The following is a 22,874-nucleotide window of genomic DNA, read 5'->3' as shown; positions in this document are numbered from 1 at the left end:
GCCGTCTTCTCCTGGTCTTCCGGGTGCATGGGAATCTGATAATACCCGCTTTTCAAGTCAAGCACACTAAACCACTTAGCTCCAGTAAGGCACTGCAAAGCATCTTAGATACGGGGTGTGGTGTATTGGTCCGGGATGATGCGCCTATTCAGCGACTGGTAGTCGATACACATGCGTAACGACCCATTTTTCTTCCTTACTACCACAATGGGGGATGCATAGGGACTCCAAGATTCTTGAATGACTCCTGACCTTTTCAACTCTGCCAGCTGCTCTCTTAAGTCTTCCAGGTTACTGAGAGGTATTCTCCTGGCCTGCTCTCGGAAGGGTTTGTCTTCCTGAAGCCGAATTCTATGTTGGGCACTTGCACATCCCACATCAAAATTGTCTTTGGAAAACAGCTTCTCACATCTCATCAGTTGAGACTTCATCCTTTTCTGCCAGGCAGGGGACAAGACCTCCACACATCACTGAAACTCCATCTGTAACTGTTGGCCATTCTTCAAATTCTTGGCTTCTTCGGGAAGTATAGAGGTGGCGGCACTCACCTGCCCCACCAGCATACATGCTCCCAGCGTAATAGGCTGATCAGTCACATTCTTCAAGTGGATGGGCACTTTCCTTCCTGTTCTAGAAAGGTCTCGGGTAGGAACCAGCTCAGGGACCATTTCTAGTCCAGCCGCTGTGGCTTGCTCATCCGTCTCCAGCACTACAAAGGGGCCCGGTTGGTTCCAAGTCAACTTTATGGTGGCCTTCACATTAGCAGCTTCCCCTGGCTGTAGTACCCTCTCTTTGGTCTCCAACTTCCACAACCGCCTCTTTTCTTTAAGGAGAGCCTCCTCTTCTCTCACCAACCCCATCAGCTCGGGGTAAGAAGGGGCCTCTCGGGTACCCTTCAAAAGCAATCGGAGCACAATAGGATGGTTTGGCCTGGCTCCGTGTAGGATCTGATCCAATCGGACTCTGTCCGCCCTTCCGGGGGTCGATACCTTTTTTTAAGATGATCTGGTAAAGGATTTGATCCACCTGGGCAATATATATATAGAGACAACTTCTCTCCCCTCCACTGGTGAGTATGCTCAAACTTGTACATCAGATCAGGTAGCTTCTCTACCCTTCCATAAACTGCATAGAGAGCATTGATAAAGTCCATGGCCTCACAATCCGGTTTCCCCCTCTTTAAGTTTCTGATGACATCCGCTGCTGGACTGCAGAGACTCTCACTGATGCGCTGTCTTTCCACTGTTCCCGACACATTCCAATCCTCTATGGCTTGCATAGCCTGATCCATCCAGCTATCAAATTCTTCTTCCTCATCTGATCTGGGGACCCGGCCTGAGAAGGTCGGTAACCTCTGATATCCCTGATTGGTGGACTTGTTGTGACTCTGTATCAGGCTGTCAACTAGGCGACTCATGTCTAGATAGAATGAGGCAGGAGACATCCCCACCATTGGGCTTCCTGCTGCTGGACTAGTTGCAATTAGACTACCGGCAGTTGGACTACCTGCAACAGGGCTCCCTGGTGGTGACCCAGGGGATTTCTCGCCAGTCTCCTGCGGCAACTGTGCTGGGATCACATGGCCATCCAGGACTTCGGCTAGGCTCACAACCTTCTTCTGAAACTCCACCAGAATACTCACTTTCCATCCTAGAAGGACATAGGTACAATCTTCCTCCAAGTCATGTTTCAGGTCCAAAAGGTAGGACCCCTTTCTGGGACAGCCTTTCTCATCAACTGCCATACCTTTCAATCAAACCACCAGACTCCTGGTAGCCTCAGAACCGTAGTTTGTTCCAACCGACTCCCATACTCCTGGCTCCACTCTGTGGCAGTGGCTGTGTCCATGGCTTCTTCCACCCTGGAGGCATCAACTGATCTGCTTGGGTACCCTAGATGGGATATCTCGGTGGGACCTTCAAATGTAGCGGTACCCCTGTAGGGGCTGCTGATTGACTCTATACCCCACTGACTACCTCCGTTCCATTCTGCAATGTGACGTTAGCAATGAGAAACTCACATAAATTTACTGAACCACTCAGAAAAGTTTACTAAAATAAGTAATGGAACACAATGAAAAGCATGAATAAACACAAGCTATAATTCACAATTGTTATTACTTAATGCACATAAACAGAACTTACAACCTTATAATCGCTTTAAGAAGTATATGTGAACAGTAGGGATGAGCCAAACCCCCCCCCCGGTTCGGTTCGCACCAGAACTTGCGAACAGACCAAAACATTGCACGAACGTTAGAACCTCATTGAAGTCTATAGGACTCGAATGTTCGAAATCAAAAGTGCTCATTTTAAAGGCAAATTTGCATGGTATTGTCCTAAAAAGTGTTTGGGGACCCGGGTCCTGCCCCAGGGCACATGTATCAATGCAAAAAAAAGTTTTAAAAACGGACGTTTTTTCGGGAGCAGTGATTTTAATAATGCTTAAAGTTAAACAATAAAAGTGTAATATTCCTTTGAATTTCGTACCTGGGGGGTGTCTATAGTAAAGGGGCGCATGTTTCCCGTGTTTAGAACAGTCTGACAGCAAAATGACATTTCAAAGGAAAAAAAGTCATTTAAAACTACTCGCGGCTATTAATGAATTGCCGGTCCGACAATACACATAAAAGATCATTGATAAAAACTGCATGGGATTTCCCCACAGGGGAACCCCGAACCAAAATTTTAAAAAAAAACTGGCGTGGGGGTCCCCCTAAATTCTATACCAGGCCCTTCAAGTCTGGTATGGATATTAAGGGGAACCCTGCGCCAAAATTTTTTTAAAAATTGGCGTGGGGTCCCCCAAAAGTCCATACCAGACCCTTATCTGAGTACGCAACCTGGCAGGATGCAGGAAAAGAGGGGGGGACGAAAGAGCGCCCCCCTCTGAACCGTACCAGGCCACATGCCCTCAACATTGGGAGGGTGCTTTGGGGTAGCCCACCAAAGCACCTTGTCCCCATGTTGATGAGGACAAGGGCCTCATCCCCACAACCCTTGGCCGGTGGTTGTGGGGGTCTGCGGGCGGGGGGCTTATCGGAATCTGGAAGCCCCCTTTAACAAGGGGACCACTCGATCGCGGTCCCCCCGTGTGAAATGGTAAGGCCTACCATTTCACAAAAAAACTGTCAAAAATGTTAAAAATGACAAGAGACAGTTTTTGACAATTCCTTTATTTAAAGTCTTCTTTTTTCCATCTTCTATCTTCTTTCTTCTATCTTCCTTCGGTTTCTTCCTCCATCTTCTTCTTCCTCCAATCCTCTGCTTCTTTCTCCGGTGTTCTCGTCTGGCATCTCCCTCCGCGGCATCTTCTTCTCTTCATCTTCTTATCTTCATCTTCTTCTCTTCATCTTCTTCTCTTCATCTTATTTTCGGGCCACTCCGCATCCATGATTGGATGGGAGGTTCCCGCTGTGTGATGCTTCTCTCTTCATCTTTTTCTCTTCATCTTTTTCTCTTCATCTTTTTCTCTTCATCTTTTTCTCTTCATCTTCTTGTCTTCATCTTCTTTTCACGCCGCTCCGCATCCATGATGGCATGGAGGGAGGCTCCCGCTGTGTGTCGCTTCTCCTCTTCTGACAGTTCTTAAATAACTGGGGGCGGAGCCACCCGGTGATCCCGCCCCTCTCTGACGCACAGGGACTTGACGGGGACTTCCCTGTGGTATTCCCCGTGACGTCAGAGGATGCGGAGTGGCCCGAAAAGAAGATGAAGACAAGAAGTTGAAGACAAGACAACGAAGAGAAAAAGATGAAGAGAGAAGCGTCACACAGCGGGAGCCTTCCATCCAATCATGGATGCGGAGCGACCCGAAAAGAAGATGAAGAGAAGAAGATGAAGATAAGAAGATGAAGAGAAGAAGAAGAAGATAACGCAGAGGGAGATGCCGGACGAGAACACCGGAGAAAGAAGCAGAGGATCGGAGGAAGAAGAAGATGGAGGAAGAAACCGAAGGAAGATAGAAACAAGAAGAAAGAAGATAGAAGATGGAAAAAAGAAGATTTTAAATAAAGGAATTGTCAAAAACTGTTTCTTGTCATTTTTAACATCTTTGACAGTTTTTTTGTGAAATGGTACCTTACCATTTCACACGGGGGGGGGCGGGATCTGGGGGTCCCCTTGTTAAAGGGGGCTTCCAGATTCTGATAAGCCCGCAGAGCCCCACAACCACCGGCCAAGGGTTGTGGGCATTAGGCCCTTGTCCTCATCAACATGGGGACAAGGTGCTTTGGTGGGCTACCCTAAAGCACCCTCCCAATGTTGAGGGCATGTGGCCTGGTACAGTTCAGGAGGGGGGGCGCTCTCTCGTCCCCCCCCAGCTGTATGATGCCTGTGAAGAAGTAGATTCACCTCTGTGGAAGTACAAGTCTCACCAGCAGTCTGTAAAAAGAATTTACTCAGCAATGGGGCAGGTGCCCTCTCACCACAATGGACTCCAATGACTGTGAGGCTCCGTCCAGAATCCCCTCCAGGTGTCTCCATCTGGTGAAAATGGTGCCGCCACACCATGCTGCAACTCCCAGTGGACTGAAGTGCAGGTGGCTTCCAGTTGCTCTGAAGCGCAGACCGGTCCGCTTGCTAGGATGGCAAGGCTGTACTCTGAGATCCCTCAGAGGCGGGCGATCCATCCACTGCATAGACCACAGTCTCTCGCTCCTGGTCACACACAGACCTCCTGCTGGCAGGTGATGAATGGCATCCAAAGAGGCTGAAAGCAGGCCATGCCTGTCCTTTTATTACTCCCCCCAGCAGGCAGTTCTGTGCGCTTTGCATTGTCTGTCATGTAGTTCAGGGCTGATCCAGCTAACAGAGTCACTTCCTCCTCCAAACTATATCTCCCACAATACTTTGCTGAAAAATCCTAACAGAGCCCAGCAGCCACTAGAGGGAGCCAAACTCATTTGAAACAACAACAAACTGTTTAATAATAATAATAATAATAATAATAATAATAATAATAATATAACTAATAACTATAGCAGCAAACCCTTGGATGGGCAAATCTGCTATACCAGCATTTGTGGAATATTTTGGTATACTTTTAGGCACACGATTATTCAAATGGAAAAGGCCATAGTTAGCAGTAGATTCTTTTTTTTTAACATAAAGTTTATTTATTTTTAACAAACAAACAAGAGATAAATCAAATTATAACACCTTTAGACAGATGTTGTACAGTAATAGGGTGTACAGTATTGAGTCAAGTGAGTATAGTGACAGTGATATACAATAAGGTTGTGTCCATTGAGTGTATTAAGCATTGAATGGAACATAAAAAACAAAGGGAAAACCATGGGGGGGGGGGGGGGTTGATGGTCCGAGCCCATAGTACCATTCAGAGCATATCTTCTCAATGGTCAGAACTGGCGTAAGTGAGGGATCGGAAGTTAGGGGAGAGGTAGACACCTGGGATTAAAGGGGTATATACGTGGGGAGGTCCTCTAGTTTCTACTCAAGGGTCAGGTGTCTAGCTTTCACCCAGGCCACTCAGATTTTATCAAATTTCTTCGGGCAATTCCTTCCTAAATATGTTAGTTTATAGAGGGGTAATGCTGCATTAATGAGGGAAAGCCAAAGTTGTTTAGTGGGGGGTTGAGCCTGGTTCCAGTGGAGGAGGATGGCCTTCCTAGCGTATAATGCAGTGTAAAAGACAAACAATTTTTTCCTCTGGGGGGCCTCAAGAAAGTCACAGATGCCCAAAAGTAGGGGAATAGGACTGTTCGGGACATTAAGCTTTCCTATAGATTAATATCATCCAGGACGACACTCCAGAAACCTTCTACTTTTGGACAGGTCCAAACTAAATGGAAGAAATCTGCATTATCCGAGCCGCATTTAGGACACACTGCTGATCTGTTAGGGTAGATTTTTGAGCATAAGTAGGGATATGCATATCTGCGGGGACCCTCTCCCCCTGTCCCCCCAACCGGCACCGACAGGGCGGGCAAATAGGCCCGGGTCCAGGAGCAGATCGGGCGGGGCAGGCAACTACTCTCAGGTATTGCGGCATAGGCCCTGGCACCCGGTCTCGCCATCGCCCCTAGGCACTCCACCCGGGCAGTTAATAATGTCCATCATGCTAGCCAGAGGCTAATGTTAAGGGCCATCCGATAGTCCTGTGAGTGGTAGACCGGAGCAGCCCTGTGGATGTGTCCACAAGGCATCCAGGTTACAGCGCTAGTCAAAAGGTAGCTCCAGCCAGCAGCGTGCACAGGAGGACCCATCGAATCAGTTAGCTGCGGGGAGGTGGGGACTCCACCCATTCCCTTCAGTCACAAGCAAGCATGGTCAGGTGTCCTACATCCCACGGCCCTAGGGTCAATACCTCTTGCCAGGTGCCTGTAAAGGTGCCAGGTTCACCGAAAGGGGAATAAACAGGGGAGGGGGACCGCTTGTCATAAACCAGTTGTGACCAGAACTGTGTGACTGCGACAAAGTGAACCAGACATAAATAGGTGAAAGTAAGTTTATTAAAGTAAATGCATATAAATGTGAACACACCACCAATACAAACAGAGTGAACAAACCAAACAGTGATAATAAACAACCAGCATATGTTGCAAAAGGGAGTACCAGAATCGTAGTCAAGCCAGGCTAGGGTCATAAACAGGAGATCAGTAGATTGGGGGCCAGGAGTAAACAGACAGGGAACAAGATGGAAGGGATCATTATGCAGGGCAAAGAGCCAGGGATACAGGAACTGATACAACAGGTACGGTGTCAGGGAAAATCTAAGCTTCTCCCTATAAGCATATAATTTCTTTGTGTTTAAAAGCACAAAAGGCTCTCTTATATAATGCCAGTAAAGCGCGCCTTTCTTTCTCTCCAAGTAACACAAACAGACGTTGGTATCACCTCAAGCTCAGTATAAAATCCTGAGCAAAATAGCCAAGTGGCTTTTATTTATACTAAACGCATAACAAAAGAGGCTGCTGACTTCAGAAACAGCCAATCAGACATTTGTATTCATTCAAAAGAGCCAATGACACACATGCATATAATCAAATAAAAATGCAGTAGTGACGTGTGCAGACGGAGGTGTGCAAAACCATGCAGCAAGCACATGGCTTTGAACACAACCGTGTGCACCCTCCCACTGCTACCAGTGATGCGAACCATACTATACCATGGCCCAGTGGGCCCTAATTTTGTATGGTTATACTATGGTTCCCATAGTACGCAAACTTGTTTACTTAGGAGTTGAAATGTGGTCGCCATGGAGTGGCCAGGTCCTTGGAGAAACATAAACAGACATCCTTAGAAAAGCAAACAGATCCGCTGTGTCCACGGGAAGGTTTCCGCATCCAATGGTCTTCCACCAGCGTCTGTATGTGCGAATACCCTCACATGAGAGTATTGCAGCAAAATTGACACGGGGGGACATCTGACAACATACATAAATAAAATTTTCCACAACAGCTCCTCCTCTTTGTCATATCCTCCCATGTGTCCCTCGATGAATCTTGATCTTCTTCTTACACGTGTAAATGTATCAGTCCTTACAGTCCATATGAGTCCTTGACTTGTAGATTCTGTTTTTCAGGAGGAATGACTTACACGACATGGTGAGCTGTAGTAATCGCTGGTCGGTCTGGGATCCTCTGTGTCTTGTACGTGGGCTGGGCTTCGGGGCGTCTCATCTCAGTAAGGAAGATGTGGTCATCTGCTCGGGCTATGGTCACGCGTTCAATCAGGCAACAGGAACACCTCATCACGACATATAGAAGGAATAGAAATAAAAACAACATGAGTATATATACCCCTACTTCCTTCAAACATGATCCGATGGAAAATAAAAAATCCCCCAAGTTTCCCAAATCCTTAAAAGGATTCCAACCTTCACCAGCTATAGCTCTGGCTTTGCCTTGCAGGGATCTAACCTTATCCATATGGGCCTTAACTTTGTCATTGGTATCCTCAATCCAGGTATAACAATCTTTAGTTATGAATTCCCAAAAAATCCCCTTGGACTGTGGGAACTTCCTTGTAGCTTCAACAGTTACATGAAACATTCCATCCTCAATGGATGAGAAATTGTTCAATCGTTTCATAAGCTCAAGCTCCCACCGTGTACAAGCAATTCCCTTCTAGCTGTCCCTGCCATTCTTACCTTCTCTCTCACCATCAGATCCTCATGATCGGCTGTGACATAAGATGCTGGGACGAGTTTCACCAGCACACATGAACATCTTGCCTTACGGGAATGACCTTATAAGCTGTAGATCTGCATTAATACCAAACTACAGTTGAAGCACACTTGTGGGCTACCTAGTTATCCCGATACCAAAGCTGGCAAGAACCAGAGCTATTGTTAAAATTATAATTAATTTTATCCTCTAGAAATGTATAGTTAAATTCTATTGACAAGTGTCTGATTGGATTTTACTAGTTTGTCAAAAACTCCTCACACCAATATGAACGTCACATATAGCATGTACCGCCGTCATCGCTGGGGCACTAGTAGACCCGACCATGTGTCCTGTTCGCTTTCTTAGCTAGTTGGGAAATACACTTTAAAAATATGAATAAACAAAGATATTCCTCATCCTTTTGGTGTAGTTGAGCAGCTTCTTGCAGTGGCTGGCCTGGTCTTGTCCCTCAAACTTCTTTACAATGACCCAGTCACCTGGTTGGAAAGAATGTAAACTGGTTATTGTGTCAGGGTCCAGGGGGGACTTGTGAACCCTGTGGTGGACCTTTTGAAATTCATGTTACAGTGATTGCACCTACCCCATCAGCTGAGAATGTAGGTGACAGCTAATGAGGAAAGTACAACTCTGGTTTTGGTTGACCTCCAAACAAACCTCATATGACAATAACCCAGACATTGGGACTGTGGTAACTGCATAACCTGTGTGTGGCTTACTATCTGGGGTGTAATACCTGGAACCAGTGACAAAAAGGTTCTTTGCATCTGGGATGGGAGCCTACTTCACCAGACTGCTGCTTGCTGATTCAAATTCCATCAAAGAAAGACAGTCTTGGCACAAACTTGGTTAGAATTAGAGCGGTTAGTATTGGTTTAAAAATGTGTCATTACCACCACTCTCATCCCCCCTTTTCTTCCCTCCTCATTACAAGCTGGAGGAAGACATGCAGGGTTTAGAATGGTGCAGAACAAAACAGTGAAATAGCCTATGATACTTTTACCTTCTTATACACCTGTACACACACTTCCAGAAACTCTTTGGACCTGAAAAGATACTTATAAACAAAAGTTATTACTCTATCCTTCAAAGAATGGTAAACAATACAACATTCGTGTACATTTGTAAATTGTCACTTGACATTCCACAAAACCGATAATAACTAAACCCTCTGTAAATCTTACTTTCACGTTTTTACTTAAAATACAACAGCCGTGACACGCAAGAGGGCTGTCGCGGTAGGTTCAAACATGTTAATACATACAAACATTGAAAAGAGACAAACATTTAGATACAAATGTGGGGGGAGATATTTCATAGTTCCCAAAAACGAAAATGAAAAAAATTGAAAACGACCAGATGGAATGCTACCTTCACTCTTTTAGCGATAGAAAAAGAATACAATTTGAAAAGCACAAGAACATTTTGAAATCTTTGCATGGACCAGCCACACAAAGTTCAAAAACAGGCCTGTGTATTTTTAATCACACAAACGTGTACTACGCATCCATCAACTCACTCAACTTTACAGATTTCTGAAGTCGCAGCTGAACTACTTCCAAGGTATTTTTATTCTGGGGTCTCGTACCTCCAGACATCAAAAGTACCTTCCAAAGGAATACACCTTACTGTAACTCTCTCCATATCTGACAATCTTTAATGTCCGGAGCCCCAAACCCAGATCTCATGTGAGGTGCAGCTGTCTGACTGGTGTGGAGCCTCATTTTTTTCTCCAACACATGGACGGCACATTACCCATGACGATTCAAATCGCTTTTTTGTCGAACTCTGCGTCCAGAGAACCCTGTGCTTTATTTTCGGAGCAATTATGGTTTGTACCCTTATCACCATAATCGACCCGCGCATTCCGATTATCATACACGGCCTGAGCGAGGCTGTTAGCGTACTACTCCTCACATTTACATACTCTACAACCGGTTATCGGCAGCCCTATAAATGTGTTGTCAGACAAACTACAAAGCACCATGAAATCCTCCACTATTCAAAACAATATTATGGCTTCTATCTGTACCTCGATATTACAACAATAACTTGGATGCCTCCTGTTTGCTCTCTACCCAAAACTGTATTACAGTATAAACCTTAATTTAATTTAAAAATAAAAATGATTTCGTCCTTCCAAACACAAGTCAAAAGACCCAAAGCCCCTCCCATCAACTTCCTGTTGCACACCTGAGTAGGAAGAGGGAGGGGGAGGGAAAGCCTTGAATAGCTTCATATTTTGTCTATCAAGACCCCATATTGCAAATGGGAGGGAATCCCCCTTGACTCACATATCCCCTGGGAAGTCAAACCACAAGTTTTGAGACCGAAATACCACACAACAGTGTAACAAAAGCCAAAAACTGAAACTCCTGCAAAAAGACGGCTGAAGGAGTTCAACCAAAGTCTTTTCCCTTCCACTGCAAGCCACAACAAAATGGTGCCATTAACACATGAAATTTAGTTGTTGATCCCACCAAAATCGAGATTTCTTCACTAGAAACATAAAAACATAAACTTCTTTAAAACAACTGGAATAAAAACCTAAATGATTCTACTGGAAATGGAATTCAGTACAAAACCAGAGATATTTCGGTCAAGACTAAAATCAGCAGAAACAAAAAGTCAGTTGCAGCAATCGAAAATCAGTCCACGGCAAAATGGTGAATGTAACCCGGACTACAGAAAAATGGCTAGTGAAAAATGAAAAATATAGGCATATTTAACTAAACAATATTGGGTGGCAAAGTGGTGTAGTGGTTAGCATCCCCGCCCAGCAGCAAAAAGGGCCGTTGGCTTGAATTACAACCATGATACCACCCGCCCGGTCTCTGCATGTTCTCCCTGCGCCTGCGTGGGTCTCCTCCGGGCACTCCGGTTTCCTCCCACACTCCAAAGACATGCTGGCATACTGATTGGTCTCCGTCCAAAATTGGCCCTAGTACATGAATGCAAACGAGGGACCCCGGACTGAGGGCTCCCCAAGGGTAGGGCATGCGATGCACGTGTGGAGCCCTGCGCAAACCGATGGCGCTATATGGGTATCTTAAACAAATATGAGCATGTCAATGAGACACAATGCACAGGGACAACAGCAGACACACACCCACACTCACTCAGGCTGAACTGGATAGACTGGTGTCTCCACCCAACCCCACCAACCATGCAATTATGTAATATATTCAAAAATGCCAACGTTACATAAAACATGAAATAACGCGCTTTAAACATACACTCTTGTTCTCAAATACAAAACAAACTTTTGTTCTGAAAGTTGGAAAGACAATGGGTACACAGGACCATCAACAATACTGGTTGCCCCTCCCCCATTCATCCACATGGTCAATTACATATGCAGCAGCCATCTTAGCACATGGTGTCAGCCTGTTCATTCATACACACAACATACAGTTACACAGCCTTCTCAGTCACACACAACATTCACTTTAGGTTTGTATTAAATGGGACCTATAGAGGATTTAAATATAGGTGCTTCCCCAATTAATAGACCTACTTACAATGACAAAAGTATAACCTACAATAAAAATCCTGTCATTATACAGAAAGCGACAAAAAAAAACATAAGGTTCTTTGCCTGGTAGATCTTACCTCAACAGCAAAAATGTTCAAAAAACTTGAAGTATGGTTGTCTTACCCAATGGCGACCCTAGGGGGGGGGGCCAGAGGGGGCCCTGACCCCCCCAACATTATGCTGGGCCCCACCATGTGCCCCCCCCCCAAAAAATTTTTTTTTTTTTTTTTTTAATTTTTTTTTTTTTTTACAAAAAGGCAATTTATTTTTGTTTGTATTCATATCGGATGTGCCGCATCTTACTCGGGCCACGGCTGGGGTAACACAGTCTCTATTGAGAGGGAGAACGTCCCCAGTCAGCTCCTGCGGGTGATTCCTCCCCCCTCCCTCTGCTCGCTGACACTGCATAATGCGAGCGCTCACACAACCACGGCCGCCCGATCTGCTCCTTCCCCTGCATCCTCATTGGCAGGGAGAAGAGCGAGTTGCAGGAAGGACTCCACCAAGACTCTCAGTCACTGAAAAAACAGACTGATTTCTCCCATCCTTAGGACAGGAGAACCAGCCTGTAAATTCCAAGAGATTCCAGACCAGCACAGTCAATAGCAGGGGCAGGACAGCAAGAGGAGGCTAGGGAACCCCACAGTGGCACAATACCAGGGCCCGGAGGCAAGACAACCCTTGCAACCCTGATAGTTCTCCCACTGCTTTGGATCCTTATATTTTCTTGGTATGCTGGTGACATATATCGCTTGTTTTCTGCACCCTGGGGGGCCCCAATACAGTAGGAAGGGAGCTCTCTGCAGAACATGTGAAAGAGCCGTTGTGGGGTCGTAGTAAAGGGGTAAAGGGCCCCAGGATAGATGGATATATCTATCTATATATATATTTTTTTTTTGCATTTTATATTGCCCCCCTATTTTTGTCCCTGTCCCCCCATGTGCCCCCCCTTAATATGAAAGCTGGAGACGCCACTGGTCTTACCATAGGCCAACCTTTACTGGTCAGGTTCTGGAGGTCTCTTCCCCCTCAAGGTCCACTGAATTAGGAAGATCTGTTGGCTTCCTTTCTGGCCCGCCATTAATGTCAGGGAAAATCTAAGCTTCTCCCAATAAGCATATAATTTCTTTGCGCTTAAAAGTACAAAAAGCTCTCTTATATAATGCCGGGAAAGCGTGCCTTTCTTTCTCTCCAAGTAACACAGACGTTGATATCACCTCAAGCTCAGTATAAAATCCTGAGTAAAATAGTCAAGTGGGTTTTATTTATACTAAACACATGGATAACAAAAGAGGCTGACATCAGACATTTATATTCATTCAAAAGAGCCAATGACACACATGCATATAATCAAATAGAAATGCAGTAGTGACGTGTGCAGATGGTGGTGTGCAAAACCATGCAGCAAGCACATGGCTTTGAACACAACCATGTGCACACTACCACTGCTACCAGTGATGCGAACCATACTATACCATGGCCCAGTGGGCCATAATTTTGTATGGTTATACTATGGTTCCCAAAGTACGCAAACTTGTTTACTTAGGAGTTGAAATGTGGTCGCCATGGAGTGGCCAGGTCCTTGGAGATACATAAACAGACATCCTTAAAAAAGCAAACAGATCCGCCGTGTCCACGGGAAGGTTTCCGCTTCCAATGGTCTTCCACCAGCGTCTGTATGTGCGAATACCCTCACATGAGAGTATTGCAGCAAAACTGACACTGGGGGGATCTGACAACATACATAAATAAAATTTTCCACAACAACGGGATACAGGAATCAGGGTTCAGAAACAGGATACCAGGTAAACAGGCTGCAGGTCAGGGCTCAAGGACAATACCAGGGCAAGGTGTGTGTGCACTTGCTGGGTATTTATACTATAGCTGCTATCAAAGTTAGGTGAAGCCTGATTGCAGAAGGTAATACCTGCTCCACACTGCCAGGATCCCTCCGCTGGTGGATGCCAGTACTGCGGTCCAAAGATGACATAATACCAGCAGAGAAAAGCTCTTCTGACAGCTCCAAACTGCCAGGAGACACCTGCTGGTGGGCCTTAGTACTGCACACCAAATGATCGATATTACCAGCGGAGGGAACCTTTCCTGACAGGACCTCTGGATGCTCCAACCAGCCGTTGCCTGGGAAAGTCACATCAGGTTGGGCAATAAGTATGTTAAGCTGAATAGCAGGCGCAGGAACCTCAAGCGGAGTAGCAGGCACATCGACATGGGCGGCAGGCACAGTATTCTGGGCAGCCGGCACAGGCACATCAAGCGGGGCAGCAGGTATGGGCACATTAAGCTGGGCAGCAGGCACAGGGACATCAAGCTGAGCAGCAGGCACAGGCACATCAAGCTGTGCAGCAGGCACAGGCACATCAAGTGGGGCAACAGGCACATCAAGCGGGGCGACAGGCACATCAAGCAGGGCAGCAGGCACATCAAGCTGGGCAGCAGGCACATCAAGCTGGGCAGCGGGCACAGGCACAACAAGCTGGGCAGTGGGCACGGGCACATCAAGTGGGCAGTGGGCACTTCAAGCTGGGCAGTGGGCATGGGCACTTCAAGCTGGGCAGTGGGTATGGGCACTTCAAGCTGGGCAGCAGGCACGGGCACATCAAGCTGGGCAGCAGGCACAGGCACATAAAGCGGGGCAGCAGGCACAGGCACATCAAGCGGGGCAGCAGGCACAGGCACATCAAGCGGAGCAGCAGGCACATCAAGCTGGGCAGCAGGCACATCAAGCTGGGCAGCGGGCACAACAAGCTGAGCAGTGGGCATGGGCACATCAAGCTGGACAGCAGGCACAGGCACATCAAGCTGGGCAGTGGGCACTTCAAGCTGGGCAGGGGGCACGGGCACGGGCACTTCAAGCTGGGCAGTGGGTATGGGCACTTCAAGCTAGGCAGCAGGCACAGGCACATCAAGCTGGGCAGCAGGCACGGGCACATCAAGCTGGGCAGCAGGCACAGGCACATCAAGCGAGGCAGCAGGCACAGGTACATCAAACGGAGCAGCAGGCACATCAAGCTGGGCAGCTGGCACGGGCACTTCAAGCTGGGCAGCAGGCACGGGCACTTCAAGCTCGGCAGCAGGCACGGGCACTTCACACTGGGCAGCAGACAGGAACACATCAGGCTGGGCAGCGGACAGAAGCTCATCAGGCTGGGTAGTACACAATGGCACATCAGGCTGGGCAGCAGACAGGGACACATCAGGCTGGGCAGCCAACAGATGCCCATCAGGCTGGGCAGCAGACAGGAACACATTAGGCTGGGCAGCAGCAGGAACACATCAGGCTGGGCAGCAGACAGGAACTCAGGCTGGGCAGCAGACAGGAACACATCAGGCTGGGCAGCAGACAGGAACACATCAGGCTGGGCAACAGACAGGAACTCATCAGGCTGGGCAGCAGACAGGAACACATCAGGCTGGGCAGCAGACAGAAGCTCATCAGGCTGGGTAGCAGACAGTGGCATATCAGGCTGGGCAGCAGACAGTAGCACATCAGGCTGGGCAGCAGACAGTAGCACATCAGGCTGGGCAGCAGACAGTGGCACATCAGTCTGGGCAGCAGACAGTAGCACATCAGGCTGGGTAGCAGACAGAGACTCATCAGGCTGGGCAGCAGACAGAGGCTCATCAGGCTGGGCAGCAGACAGGAACACATCTGGCTGGGCAGCAGATAGGGACACATCAGGCTGGGCAGCAGATAGGGACACATCAGGCTGGGTAGCAGACAGATGCTCATCAGACTGGGCAACAGACAGGAACACATCAGGCTGGGCAGCAAACAGGAACACATCAGGCTGGGCAGCGGACAGAGGCTCATCAGGCTGGGTAGCAGACAGTGGCACATCAGGCTGGGCAGCAGACAGGGACACGTCAGGCTGAGCAGCCAACAGAGGCCCATCAGGCTGGGCAGCAGACAGGAACACATTAGGCTGGGCAGCGGCAGGAACACATCAGGCTGGGCAGCAGACAGGAACTCAGGCTGGGCAGCAGACAGGAACACATCAGGCTGGGCAGCAGATAGGGACACATCAGGCTGGGCAGCAGACAGATGCTCATCAGACTGGGCAGCAGACAGGAACACATCAGGCTGGGCAGCAGACAGGAACACATCAGGCTGGGCAGCAGACAGGAACACATCAGGCTGGGCAGCAGACAGAGGCTCATCAGGCTGGGCAGCAGACAGTGGCACATCAGGCTGGGCAGCAGACAGCGGCACATCAGGCTGGGCAGCAGACAGTAGCACATCAGGCTGGGCAGCAGACAGTGGCACATCAGGCTGGGCAGCAGACAGTAGCACATCAGGCTGGGCAGCAGACAGAGGCTCATCAGGCTGGGCAGCAGACAGAGGCTCATCAGGATGGGCAGCAGACAGAGGCTCATCAGGCTGGGCAGCAGACAGGAACACATCAGGCTGGGCAGCAGATAGGGACACATCAGGCTGGGCAGCAGATAGGGACACATCAGGCTGGGCAGCAGACAGATGCTCATCAGACTGGGCAACAGACAGGAACACATCAGGCTGGGCAGCAGACAGGAACACATCAGGCTGGGCAGCAGACAGAAACACATCAGGCTGGGAAGCAGACTACACATCAGGCTGGGCAGCAGACAGGAACACATCAGGCTGGGCAGCAGACAGAGGCTCATCAGGCTGGGCAGCAGACAGAGGCTCATCAGACTGGGAAGCAGACAGGAACGCATCAGACTGGGCAGCAGACAAGAACTTATCTGGCTGGGCAGCAGACAGGAACACATCATGCTGGGCAGCAGACAGGAACACATCAGGCTGGGCAGCAGACAGGAACTCAGGCTGGGCAGCAGACAGAAACACAGGCTGGGCAGCAGACAGGAACACATCAGGCTGGGCAGCAGGCTCCGCAGGCCAGGAAATTGGCAACGCACCCTCAGACCGGGAAACGGGCATCGCAACCTCAGACCAGGAAACAGACCCCGGAACTTCAGGCTGGAACGCTGGCTCTGGTTCTTCAGACTGGAACGCTGGCTCTGACTCTTCAGACTGGAACGCTGGATCTGGCTCTTCAGACTGGAACACTGGCTCTGGCTCTTCAGACTGGAACGCTGGCTCTGGCTCTTCAGACTGGAATGCTGGCTCTGGCTCTTCAGACTGGAACGCTGGCTCTGGCTCTTCAGACTGGAACGCTGGCTCTGGCTCTTCAGACTGGAACGCTGGCTCTGGCTCTTTAGAGTGGAACGCTGGCTCTTCAGACGGGAACGCTGGCTCTGGCTCTTCAGACGAGAACGCTGGCTCTGGCTCTTCAGACTGGAATGCTGACTTTGGCTCTTTGGGCTGGAACACGGGCTAGAATTGGTGGGTGTGGAGGCAGGTTGGGTTAATGGCAGGATCATTTTGGTCGGGAAAAACTTTCGTTTTTTCTTTGGCTTAGCCACTGAAGCTCTGTAGGTGAGGGGTGCAGCAGACTTGAAAGGAGGATTGGGATATGGCAGAGAAGAGGTAACAGTAGCTGGTGGAAGTTCTTGTGGGTTTGTAGGCGGCTGAGAAGAGGCAGGTGGGTTGAATGCAGGATAGGTACAGGGAGCAGAGACCGGATATGAGTATTTGGTTGGGAGCAGCGTATACTGGGCTGCAACTGAGGTTGACATGGGTGATAGGGAAACATACATTTGGGTAGGCTGGTGTCTGATGGCAGAGGTGGTTTGTTTGGCTGGGGCTGATTGCACCATGTCAGACCATGCTGAAAGTATAGGTTGTACAAGCTGTGGTTTTAAATCTCCCTATCTAACAAAAGACTGAGCAGACACAATGCACTCAGCAATCACCTGTGAGGAACAGGCTGAGTAGTGCTCACAAAAATCGTCGGGATCATCTTCTAAAAGCCATACTAGGGTTACAACCTGATTCATATTAAAAGGAGGAGAGAAATCATCATGGCCCTCTGGAATATAGGGCAGGACCAGCTCAGTACAGATCTTGATCACAGGCTGCACCTCCCCAAACAATATATAACCCTCATCGACCAGGGAGTGAGCCAAATGTATAGTTGAAAACAACTGGTCACTAGACCATCCTTTCAAAGCCTGGCAGCAATAATCACCACTTTTAGGTGCCAGCAGAGAAAAATAACCTCATCGGCATTCTTGTTTGCAACCAGGCTAATCAAAATGGTTCCCCTGTGCAGCCACTTCCGGTCAGGGTTGGCCCTGGTATTCTGTCATAAACCAGATGTGACCAGAACTGTGTGACTGCGACAGAGTGAACCAGACATAAATAGGTGAAAGTAAGTTTATTAAAGTAAATGCATATAAATGTGAACACACCACCAATACAGAGTGAACAAACCAAACAACCAAACAGTGATAATAAACCATCAGGCTGGGCAGCATACAGAGGCTCATCAGGCTGGGCAGCAGACAGGAACACATCAGGCTGGGCACCAGACAGAGGCTCGTCAGGCTGGGCAGCAGACAGAGGCTCATCAGGCTGGGCAGCAGACAGAGGCTCATCAGGCTGAGCAGCAGACAGAGGCTCATCAGGCTGGGCAGCAGACAGAGGCTCATCAGGCTGGGCAGCAGACAGGAACACATCAGGCTGGGCACCAGACAGAGGCTCGTCAGGCTGGGCAGCAGACAGAGGCTCATCAGGCTGGGCAGCAGACAGAGGCTCATCAGGCTGGGCAGCAGACATAGGCTCATCAGGCTGGGCAGCAGACAGGAACACATCAGACTGGGCAGCATATAGGGACACATCAGGCTGGGCAGCAGACAGGAACACATCAGGCTGGGCAGCAGACAGTGGCACATCAGGCTGGGCAACAGACAGTATAGCACATCAGGCTGGGCAGCAGACAGTGGCACATCAGGCTGGGCAGCAGACAGTAGCACATCAGGCTGGGCAGCAGACAGTGGCACATCAGGCTGGGCAGCAGACAGGAACACATCATGCTGGGCAGCAGACAGGAACACATCAGGCTGGGCAGCAGACAGATGCTCATCAGACTGGGCAGCAGACAGTGGCACATCAGGCTGGGCAGCAGACAGGAACACATCATGCTGGGCAGCAGACAGGAACACATCAGGCTGGGCAGCAGACAGATGCTCATCAGACTGGGCAGCAGACAGGAACACATCAGGCTGGGCAGCAGACAGGAACACATCAGGCTGGGCAGCAGACAGGAACTCATCAGGCTGGGCAGCAGACAGGAACACATCAGGCTGGGCAGCAGACAGGAACACATCAGGCTGGGCAGCAGACAGAGGCTCATCAGGCTGGGCAGCAGACAGTGGCACATCAGGCTGGGCAGCAGACAGTAGCACATCAGGCTGGGCAGCAGACAGTGGCACATCAGGCTGGGCAGCAGACAGGAACCCATCATGCTGGGCAGCAGACAGGAACACATCAGGCTGGGCAGCAGACAGGAACTCAGGCTGAGCAGCAGTCAGAAACACAGGCTGGGCAGCAGACAGGAACACATCAGGCTGGGCAGCAGGCTCCGCAGGCCAGGAAACGGGCAAGGCACCCTCAGACCGGAAACGGGCATTGCAACCTCAGACCGGGAAACAGACCCCGGAACTTCAGGCTGGAACGCTGGCTCTGGTTCTTCAGACTGGAACGCTGGCTCTGGCTCTTCAGACTGGAACGCTGGATCTGGCTCTTCAGACTGGAACGCTGGCTCTGGCTCTTCAGACTGGTACGCTGGCTCTGGCTCTTCAGACTGGAACACTGGCTCTTCAGACGGGAACGTTGGCTCTGGCTCTTCAGACGAGAATGCTGGCTCTGGCTCTTCAGACTGGAACGCTGGCTCTGGGTCTTCGGGCTGGAACGCTGGCTCTTCGGGCTGGAATGCTGGCTCTGGCTCTTCGGGCTGGAACGCTGGCTCTGGCTTCTCGGGCTGGAACGCTGACTTTGGCTCTTCAGACTGGAATGCTGGCTCTGGCTCTTTGGGCTGGAACGCTGGCTCTGGCTCTTTGGGCTGAAACGCTGGCTCTGGCTCTTCGGGCTGAAACGCTGGCTCTGGCTCCTTGGGCTGGAACACTGGCATGGCGGGCTGGAACACTGGCACGGCAGGCTGGAACACTGGCACGGCGGGCTGGAATTGGTGGGTGTGGAGGCAGGTTGGGTTAATGGCAGGATCGTTACGGTTGGGAAAAACTTTCATTTTTCTTTGGCTTAGCCACTGAAGCTCTGTAGGTAAGGGGTGCAGCAGACTTGAAAGGAGGATTGGGATATGGCAGAGAAGAGGTAACAGTAGCTGGGGGAAGTTCTTGTGGGTTTGTAGGCGGCTGAGAAGAGGCAGGTGGGTTGAATGCAGGATAGGTACAGGGAGCAGAGACCGGATATGAGTATTTGGTTGGGAGCAGCATATACTGGGCTGCAACTGAGGTTGACATGGGTGATAGGGAAACATACATTTGGGTAGGCTGGTGTCTGATGGCAGAGGTGGTTTGTTTGGCTGGGGCTGATTGCACCATGTCAGACCATGCTGAAAGTATAGGTTGTACAAGCAGTGGTTTTAAATCTCCCTGTCTAACAAAAGACTGAGCAGACACAATGCACTCAGCAATCACCTGTGAGGAACAGGCTGAGTAGTGCTCACAAAAATCGGCGGGATGATCTTCAAAAAGCCATACTAGGGTTACAACCTGATTCATATTAAAAGGAGGAGTGAAATCATCATGGCCCTCTAGAATACAGGGCAGGACCAGCTCAGTACAGATCTTGATCAAAGGCTGCACCTTCCCAAACAATATATAACCCTGATTGACCAGGGAGTGAGCCAAACGTATAGTTGCAAACAACTGGTCACTGGACCATCCTTTCAAAGCCTGCCAGCAATAATCACCACTTTCAGGTGCCAGCAGAGAAAAATAAATAACCTCATCTGCATTCTTGTTTGCAACCAGATTAATCAAAATGGTTCCCCTGTGCAGCCACTTCTGGTCAGGGATGGCCCTGGTATTCTGTCATAAACCAGATGTGACCAGTCAAGCCAGGCTAGGGTCAAAGTGTAACGAATAATTCTGCGCTGCCTAAAGAAGAAGCAGCTAACACAGTAAATTGGATAATGCACTAAGGATGGAAGCAAAAAGTGTAGCGCTAGTATATGAAAAGTAAAACCATAACAAATATCAGAAAAAAGGGGGATGAAACCCAATACTTGATAATAAAAAAATATATAATTAGAAATATGTAAGAATAAAAATAATAATATTAAATGTGTGAATGTCTATAAATTCCAAATGCAATAAACCCAGTGACTGGTGATAGACATCCAAACAAAATCCAAGTAAATGCAAGTGAAAAATGAATATGAAATCCAAGTGAAAAATAAATACTTATGAAACACGCCAATTGAAGACCTTGCCAAATGTTAATGGAACGGGCAGGGGAACTACAAAACAAATAATGTTTTAATTGTTTTGTTTGTGTGTCTTGCCTCCTATTTGGCACTTGCGGGATCTCTATCAGCCCCTCTGCCTAATGTGGTGGTGATAATGACATTTTGCGCATACTGTCAACTGATTTGTGGAACGCATGCTTCCTACCGGAAACAGTATCTTATCAGTACATCACACACTGTTCATAATGAGGGGTGGAACGCACACCGGTTGGCCATTTTGCCTGAAAACTGGAAGTAATACTATATCCATGGGAAACACATTGGGGACTTGACTCTTAACTTTGAGGTCACATTATCTATATATACTTTGACGGCTGCAGTGGAGTGATCCCCCAGACGATGTCCAAGGAGATGAAACGTGTCGGTAAGGACTCCACTGCCGCCATTTTATATACCAAAAGCGCTGTTTTATCTGCTAAAATGTGAGTTTTTTCACTTTCAATAAATTTTATTGCATATTTTTACGGATTCACGCTATGAGGCCCTTTCTGTTCTCCTCATTTTAAACCCACCTGCTATATCCATGTACACCGGGTCACTACTTCTATGAGACACACCATTCTGAGGACGGCCGTGAGTTCCTGTTGGAGTTTCCAGAGGATTCCATGTTTGTTTACATTGGTTGGCCACACAGCACAAGCCTGTTTGACCCACTGAACGTTGATATGCCCCTGTAGATGAACGTTTGTCCGAAACATGTCGGGTTGCTGATTGCTGTTACCCTGTTACCACGCTAACCACTTTTTATCTGACTTGTGATCACTTGTTCAACTTTTTTACCTGATGCTTGTGAAACATCTGCTTTATTGTTGATGGTTTCAAATAAACCTGCTTTTATTGGTTCATGCACCATGTGGAGATTCCCTTTTTTTCCTTATGTGGATGCTTTATGACGTGGTGAGAACTACATCTCTTTGGCCACCTGTGTACTGGGAGAGGGGAATCCATTTATCTACCCACCTGATGAATCACGGTCCATCCCGCTCCTGAAGTTGTTTTGGATGCACTTATCGGTATCTTCCATTGGCAAGTTCCAGCGAGTCTTCAGCGAACACCCTTAGGATTATTTGGATCCGTAAGCTCGTATGACACCCCGCCGTACGGTGAGAGTGTCCATCCCTTCTGGTAAGCGCATTTACCCCACCACTCCTATATGAAATCTGAATGCATGAGGATTATTCACCAGATGTAGCAACATATACTGGATTCCCTCTTTGCCATATACTACATAGTGTTGCTGTTACAGATTTTTTTACTTATGGACTATATTTTGGCTTTATAACTTTAATTTGATTATATATCACCACACACGTGCCTGATGAACATACATATTTATGAAAGGCGACACATACCAGTTATGAAAGGTGACATATTTTTGTATGCACTGAACACATGTTAGTTTTTCCCTTGTAATATAGAGTTTTTGTCATAGATTCTATTCTGTTGTACAAGTCTTACCATGTTTTTTTAATTATTACCACACTCTTAGTGATGAGTAGGGATGAGCCGAACACCCCCCGGTTCGGTTCGCACCAGAAACTGCGAACGGACCGAAAGTTTGCACGAACGTTAGAACCCCATTGACGTCTATGGGACTCGAACGTTCGAAATCAAAAGTGCTCATTTTAAAGGCTAATTTGCATGGTATTGTCCTAAAAAGGGTTTGGGGACCCGGGTCCTACCCCAGGGGACATGTATCAATGCAAAAAAAACGTTTAAAAACGTCCGTTTTTTCGGGAGCAGTGATTTTAATGATGCTTAAAGTAAAAAAAAAAAAGTGAAATATTCCTTTAAATAT

At 48.3% G+C, this 22,874-nt stretch overlaps 1 protein-coding gene across 1 annotated transcript in view; it reads left to right on the top strand.

Moving 5' to 3' along the window:
• Nucleotides 1-8,449, top strand: part of FBXL20 (F-box and leucine rich repeat protein 20) — a 592,644-nt gene extending 584,195 nt beyond the window's left edge. The window contains exon 15 of the mRNA XM_073608335.1: nt 7,546-8,449. Coding sequence (XP_073464436.1) covers nt 7,546-7,554 — 9 coding nt within the window. The 3' untranslated portion in view covers nt 7,555-8,449. The remainder of the gene's footprint in view (nt 1-7,545) is intronic.
• Nucleotides 8,450-22,874: the final 14,425 nt, after the last annotated feature.

This window comes from Aquarana catesbeiana, linkage group LG12 (assembly GCF_042186555.1).
Source record: "Aquarana catesbeiana isolate 2022-GZ linkage group LG12, ASM4218655v1, whole genome shotgun sequence".
Classification (NCBI taxonomy): domain Eukaryota; kingdom Metazoa; phylum Chordata; class Amphibia; order Anura; family Ranidae; genus Aquarana; species Aquarana catesbeiana.
Note: the sequence above shows the minus strand (reverse complement) of the source record. Positions and strands in the feature narration are given on the sequence as shown.